Source organism: Zeugodacus cucurbitae, chromosome 4 (genome assembly GCF_028554725.1).
Source record: "Zeugodacus cucurbitae isolate PBARC_wt_2022May chromosome 4, idZeuCucr1.2, whole genome shotgun sequence".
NCBI lineage: Eukaryota > Metazoa > Arthropoda > Insecta > Diptera > Tephritidae > Zeugodacus > Zeugodacus cucurbitae.
Window position 1 is genome coordinate 29,335,528 of NC_071669.1, and position 6,807 is coordinate 29,342,334.

At 35.1% G+C, this 6,807-nt stretch overlaps 2 protein-coding genes across 2 annotated transcripts in view; one reads left to right on the forward strand and one right to left on the reverse strand.

Annotated features, from left to right (window-relative positions):
- The window catches only part of LOC105218976 (mediator of RNA polymerase II transcription subunit 12), a 74,680-nt gene extending 69,180 nt beyond the window's left edge, over positions 1 to 5,500 (forward strand). Inside the window, exon 11 of the mRNA XM_054229233.1 lies at positions 5,388 to 5,500. Within this exon, the coding sequence (XP_054085208.1) occupies positions 5,388 to 5,428 (41 nt within the window). The 3' untranslated portion in view covers positions 5,429 to 5,500. The remainder of the gene's footprint in view (positions 1 to 5,387) is intronic.
- On the reverse strand, positions 3,307 to 6,697 carry LOC105220578 (UDP-glucose 4-epimerase). Its single transcript, XM_054229235.1, has 3 exons — positions 6,455 to 6,697; positions 4,102 to 4,392; positions 3,307 to 4,050 (listed from the first exon to the last, which is right to left on the reverse strand). The coding sequence occupies exons 1-3, from the start codon at positions 6,695 to 6,697 to the stop codon at positions 3,529 to 3,531; spliced, it is 1,056 nt and encodes a 351-aa protein (XP_054085210.1). The 3' UTR covers positions 3,307 to 3,528.
- Positions 6,698 to 6,807: the final 110 nt, after the last annotated feature.

The window sequence follows — 6,807 nt, forward strand, 5'->3', positions numbered from 1 at the left end:
TCACAGTAACAATTTTGAAATACTAGAAATTGCGGTGATAGGTGTGATGTCGATAATTTTGAGTGCGGAGATTACAAAAGCAGTTAAATGTACCCAAAATGTAGTAATTAGTTAATTGTAATTACAAAAGCAGATAAATTGTTGATATTGTTAAAATTAATAATTATCAAAATGTAAATCATTAAAAAAAATGTGAAGTACAAATTCTCATAAAATCACAGTGATTTAAAAATAGTGTAACGGAAATGGCACCAGAACAAACTAGAATTGACTATCGAAATCGATAACTTGCCAGATGTATCTAGACATCGATACTCGTAGTTGCCAGAATGTTCGAGTGGCGATGTATCGCCAACAATCGACTATATAAGGGCTGTCGGACTGGCAGCAAGAGACAGTTCTAAGGAGAGAGTTGTCGAGTAAAGTGTAAACAAGCTTTAAGTTAGAGTTGTAAAGTAGAGTAATAAGTGATAAAGTGTTACGTTATAAGGTATTATAAATAAAGTTTAGTGTATAGCCATTAAAGTGTGACTTTTATTTGACAATCCAGTGATCGAACTCAGGGAAGAGCTTTAGAGTAAGCGACAGATTTTGGAAATCCGTTACAATTGGTGTCAGAAGTGGGATTGACAAATAAAACAACGTCGGAGATAATGGCTAAGTTAAACGAATTAAGGATACCACAACTCAGAAGGGAGTTGGAACAACGAGGGTTAGCAATGAATGGGTTGAAAGCTGAGTTACAAGCCCGGTTGCGGGAGGCCTTGAATGAAGAAAACATCAACGTTGAGGAATATGATTTCGAATCGGTGTTGGAGTCATCAACAACGAAGATAGAAGAGAGGGAAGAAACCCAATGTTCATCAAAGAATACGGACATAAGCACAATGATAGCACAAATTTTAGCAGAGCAGTCGCAGTTGTCAACACAATTGTCCTTACAAACAACAGAGCTGTCATCACTGATATCAGCTCAGGTGTCATCACAGTTAAAAGAACAGGAAGCACGCATATCGACGAAGGTGACCTCAAATACCGCTCAGGTGCCAACACAGCTGGAAACGCAAGAGGAGAATTTGTCTTCACAGTTCGAAGAGGAGGAGGAGGAGCCAATGGATGTGACTTCAAAAGGAGCAGACGTGTTAACACAGCTGGAAGCGCACGAGGAAGCGAATGAGGCGCGTATGTCAAGACCTTTGGAAGCTCATGGGGAGATTTTGTTATCACAATTGGTAGTGAATGGGGTGTCCTCACAGCTGAAAGAGGAGGAGTCGATGTAGGTGACCTTTGAGAACAACAGTACAGTTTGAGAAAAATGTGCTAACCGAGAACCACTGAACAAATCAGGGGTCGGCTTTTTTTCCGCTGTCGGTGAGGGCATTTAAGATTCTATAAGTTTTGGGGTAGAGAGTTAGTGAATCGGAAGAAGAACGTCCCAAGACAGGCAGCGAAGCTGTAGTTACCACAAGAGCAGAAAACCCACTACATGTTTCCGGAACTAAAGAAAAAGATAGAAAGGTGTTTAGAAACAAAATAAGAAATAACACATATCATCGTCGCATTTATGCTGAAAAAATCTTTTCTGTAAAAAAATGTTTGTTTACAAATCATTTTACTGTAACTTCATCCTATCACTCCTGGTATTCCAAATTTTTGACCAAAACGAAATTGACGTTGTGCTTTTCTGGAATCCAGTTCAGAGATTTGAAGCTTAATCTACTTCGGACACAAAATATTTTCTATTGATTAATGTTTAAATTAATCATATCGGCTACAATTTTAGAAATTGTGTTTCTTCCTATAGCAATATCGATACTTTCCAATTGAACGTTGAACCTTCAGCGAAACCCTAAGACTTGCCACCAATTTCATTAAATTAGGTATGGATAATTCTCTTCCAAAAAAGTATTTCTGAAAATGCATCTGGAAACTAACCTGAAACAAAAAGAAATCATTGGAATCTGGTGCCGGTAGCGGATTAGAATGGTCTCTCAAATGCCGTCTTTCGATTCTACCTAGATAATATCGTTCACAACAAATTAATGGCCATAAAAACATTGTTTCTTTAATAAAAACTGTTTAATTTCAAAATATTTAAAAGAAATCAACGTATATATCGAGCAACTCCATAAATGCGCTTTTGAATGCGTTGACAGCTGTATACAAGGTGATACACATACACACTTTTTATTTGCGAGTTTGAAATCGACCTAAATAATATGGACGGCGATTTTAAATTTTTATTGATTTTTATAATCAGTGTACATAGAAAACCTCGAATTAAGCAACGGAAGGAAAATTTAAACTGTCTACCTTGTTTATTAAAACTTTATCACCCCTAATCTTTAAAAATTAATTTAAATATTTGATAAATTTATTATTAATAAATTAATAAATATTATATTTTCCAAAATACTTATATTGTGTCGAAGAAAACGAGCTTAAATAATTAAAACATACAAGATTGTAAGTAACATAATGTTGGTTGCTATTCTTAAGAATGTGAATGTTGCTGTGTTAGCGCATGAAAGTTGAAAATTTTCAACTTCTGTGCGTCTTCGAATCCAAGTACGAATTTCGGAGCGTTGGTTGCGAAAAAATGCGAAAGCTATGTAGCTCATCTCATAAGAACATGTGTATTCAACTCAACTGTCAAACGTTCGCATTCGCATTCGCGAGCATTGTAGTAGCTGCTTAAAACCAAATCGTACGAATTGTAATTTCGGTTCTGAATTGAAATCGCGCGGTTTCCAGAACATGAGTGGAAAACACACAAAAAAGAAATAGTGAAATCGGTCCAGCCGTTTAGGAGGAGTTCAATGACTACAACACGTAGAGAAGATTTATATATATGTAATAAAGATAAATTTATATTTTTCAATCTTTCTGAGAGATTTTCTTAATATTTTTTTCCGTAAGAACCTTGTACAGAGTATTAGAAAACTACAAAAAATAAATCAGCCAAATCGGTCAAGCCGTTTTCATGCTATGTCGTGACAACGGAAAACGGGTTTCATTTTTATATATATAGATTCTGTAAAAAAAAAGAGTATTTCGCACCAAAATCGAACTAAATATGGTTTAAAAAATATTCGATTTCATAAAGCCTTTTCGCCTTTTTGAAATTTCTGGATATTATAAGGGTTGAAAGTGCTAAATCAGTCATATTCGTAGATAATTTCTCGTAATGTATTTTTTGGCCTACGATTGTTTGCCTACGAGTATATAATATGCAGATATAAGGAATAACAAAGATAAAAAATATACGCCTACACTTTCAATAATACGCATTCTGAACATACTACATATGTTTAAATGGTGGATAATTTGGCTTGTTGAATTTTTATTCTATACAAATAGTTTAGGTTTTTTGCATCGAAAAATCACTTTACTTTTACACTTTTACAATATTTTTACGACATTGTCGAAGGATAAGTTGTAAATACTAAATATTGCTATTACTAAATATTGTATTACCGCACACTGTTATTAAAAACGGATGTTATTTGTTTCCAAATACAATTTAAATTATTTAGAAGCATATCCATTAGGGTTATTGCTCTGCCAACGCCAAGTATCTTCACACATTTCTACAATGCCGCGTTTAGCTTTCCATCCGAGAGAAACTTCAGCTAGCGTAGCATTAGCAAAACAAGTTGCTACATCTCCAGATCGTCGATCAGTTATGTCATAATTAATTTTTCGATTACTAGCCTTTTCAAAGGCATGCACCATTTCTAGAACAGAATACCCAACGCCAGTTCCAAGATTATAAGCAAAAAATCCTGTTTCCGCTACATTTCTTAATTTTTCCAAAGCTTTTAGGTGCCCTTCTGCGAGATCTACAATATGTATATAATCGCGAACGCCTGTTCCATCTTTGGTTGGAAAATCAGAACCATAAATTTTCAAAACATCCCGACGACCGACGGCCACTTGAGCAATAAATGGCATTAAGTTATTAGGTTCTCCGTTGGGATCTTCGCCAATGCATCCACTTGGATGAGCACCAACTGGATTAAAGTATCGCAACGACACAACTGCCCAGCGCTAAAAAACATATGACTTAGTAAAGATATTCAAAATAAAAGTATCACCTACCTTATCTGATTTACATAGATCCTTTAATATTTCTTCCGTAAAGTACTTTGTTTTTCCATAGGGACTTGTACAATTACCGGTTGGATGATCTTCAGGTACAGGCAAGAATTTGGGTTCACCATAAACGGTGGCACTGGAGCTATACACAAATTTAAACACATTGTTATCCGCCATGGCTTCCAAGAGAACATTGGTGCCCGTCAAATTGTTATGATAGTATTGAAGAGGTATACGACAGGATTCTCCAACTGCTTTAAGAGCAGCAAAATGAGCCACCATATCAATTTTATGCTGAAAGTCAATACATAAACATATATTGCACAAAGAAAAAGCAGAAAACAAAAGAGAAAATATATCTATGATAATTCATCTATTAAATTATGATGATAAAAATTGACTTGGATATGCTGTCTATACGCTGCGGAAAACCGAAAACATTCTTAACCCTTAAACGCCTGGCGGTTCCTCCAGAAACCATTCCCTGTTTCTGTGAATTTTTCAAGTATAAACATACATTTTTATATATTACATTAATGACCTTTTGCTTTGATATATCCGTTATCTTTTAGGTAAATGTGACTTGAGTAAGAGTGCATCAAAAAAATAATTTCATGAACAATTTTGTATTTTCTAGTGACTAACAATGATGGCGAATGTCATGGTTTTAGTAGATCGAGCACGATGACCACATATCAATAAAATGTGGATTTTTGTAAAAATATATATTTACAATGTATTTCTGCAATGAGCACCTAGTGGTTCCTCAAATGATTTCCCAATAAAATACCCTGTAAAATCTAAAATAATAATTTTTAAGAAAAATCGTAGAACAAATGTTGCTTGTAACCGATAAATATGTTTTCTTAAATTATATAAGTGGTCTGTTAAAAAATTAATGAAATTTTCCTTCTATGAAAAAAATATTTATTCATTCGTCCATATTATTGTTGTCGCCTTTAAAAAATTCATGATTTGATATTATGCACTTATGCCAGCGCTTCTTCCGATCGTCGAAACACTTTCCAAACTCGATTTTTGGGATAACCTTTGGCTCTTTCAGCGATTTCTCATTTGCTTATAAAACGACGCCTACTTTATTTTTGGAAATAAAAAAATGTCACCCGGAGTTATGTCTGGCGAATATGGAGAATCGCTACAGTATTATTTTTGGTCAAAAATTCACGAAAAATCAACAAAGTGTTTAACCTTTTCATATTTATTAATTTTAACAATATACAAAATTTACTTGCTTTTGTAATCACAATTAACTAATTAAAAAATTTTAGACTGCTTTCACCGTACCCAAAATTATCGAAATCGCAACTGAAATTGCTACTGAAGTGCTTACTATTGCTACTGTGATCGAATTAGAATCACTGAACTGCTATTGCTATAGTGATCGAACTAGACTTACCGAAAATTGATCACAGTTTCTATATGCGATTTTTCAATCACTGTGAAAAATTCACCGGTAGTGAAATATCGCTCATCACTACAATGAACATAGCTGAATGTAATCGTACTTCAGGGGAATGAAGTTCAACAAAATAAAAAAAAACGTTTAACACATAGACTCTAAAAACTTGGGTTCGCCAACAACTGGTAGCACTCTCAACAATCGTTCAGCAGGTTGGAGAAATGTTCTATCTCTAAACCCAGTATGCCCTGGACATCAGTGACCAGATTACCACCTGTGGAGAATGCTCCGGTAAGCCACCTTTTTTTCATAACATTTTCGAGCATTACCCATGTGGGCCAGCTTCTCAAGCTCTTCATATTTGCGGACTCTTTCTTTTTAGGTCCCTTTCCACGTGTTTGGTCGACCGCAACATTGCGTGGTAGGCAGTCTGCTTTCACTCCACTGCGAAACTCAATCCTCCTCGTACCTGCTCGTTTGTTTTGGCCTTGCCGAAGTCCAAATGTTTTGTCTGCAGCGGTAGGCAGTGAGTTTTGGATGTCGTTCCACAGTTCCCATATATCGAGATGGAATCTTCCTTACGTTTGTTGACCGGCGTTCTTTGCTGCACAGAGGCAAGTGTGAACCTTTGCGTACTCCTCGGAGCGTACGCAAACATGTATTATAGAATAACAACATGATCGATTTGGTTGCTAAATTTTTGATCAGAGGACAGCCATTTAGCTTGATGAATTTTCTTGTGCCGCATTCTGTTATTACAAAAAATTATGTTTTGGACCACAGCGAACTCCTTAACGAAAAAAAAATAACTCGCGATGATCGAAATGCATCCTAAACATGCTTTCATGCCAAGGATTGGAACTAACACTTTTAATTTTCATATATTGTAAATAGTTTACCAATTATCTTAATAATAATATAAAAAATTAAACTTGCCTCTTGAAAAACAGAACGCACTTGATCTCGATCAGTAATATCAATGCAATAGTAAATTAATGTTTTCCCAGTTAGCTTTTGAACTCTATTCAATGATTCAGGTAACTTAGACGATCCTGAACTGTACGCATTACTCAAGTTATCTATGCAAACCACGTTGTAACCTGCATTCATCATTTCCAAGACTGTATGGGAGCCTATATATCCCGCTCCTCCGGTTACTAATACATTTGGAGGAGACATTGTAGATTCTATAAAGGGATAAATATGCAAATAGGTTAGTTAACAAAGTGGGGAAAAAAATAATGACAGTAGTGATATATTAATGTAAACACCACAAAACATAAATTTTC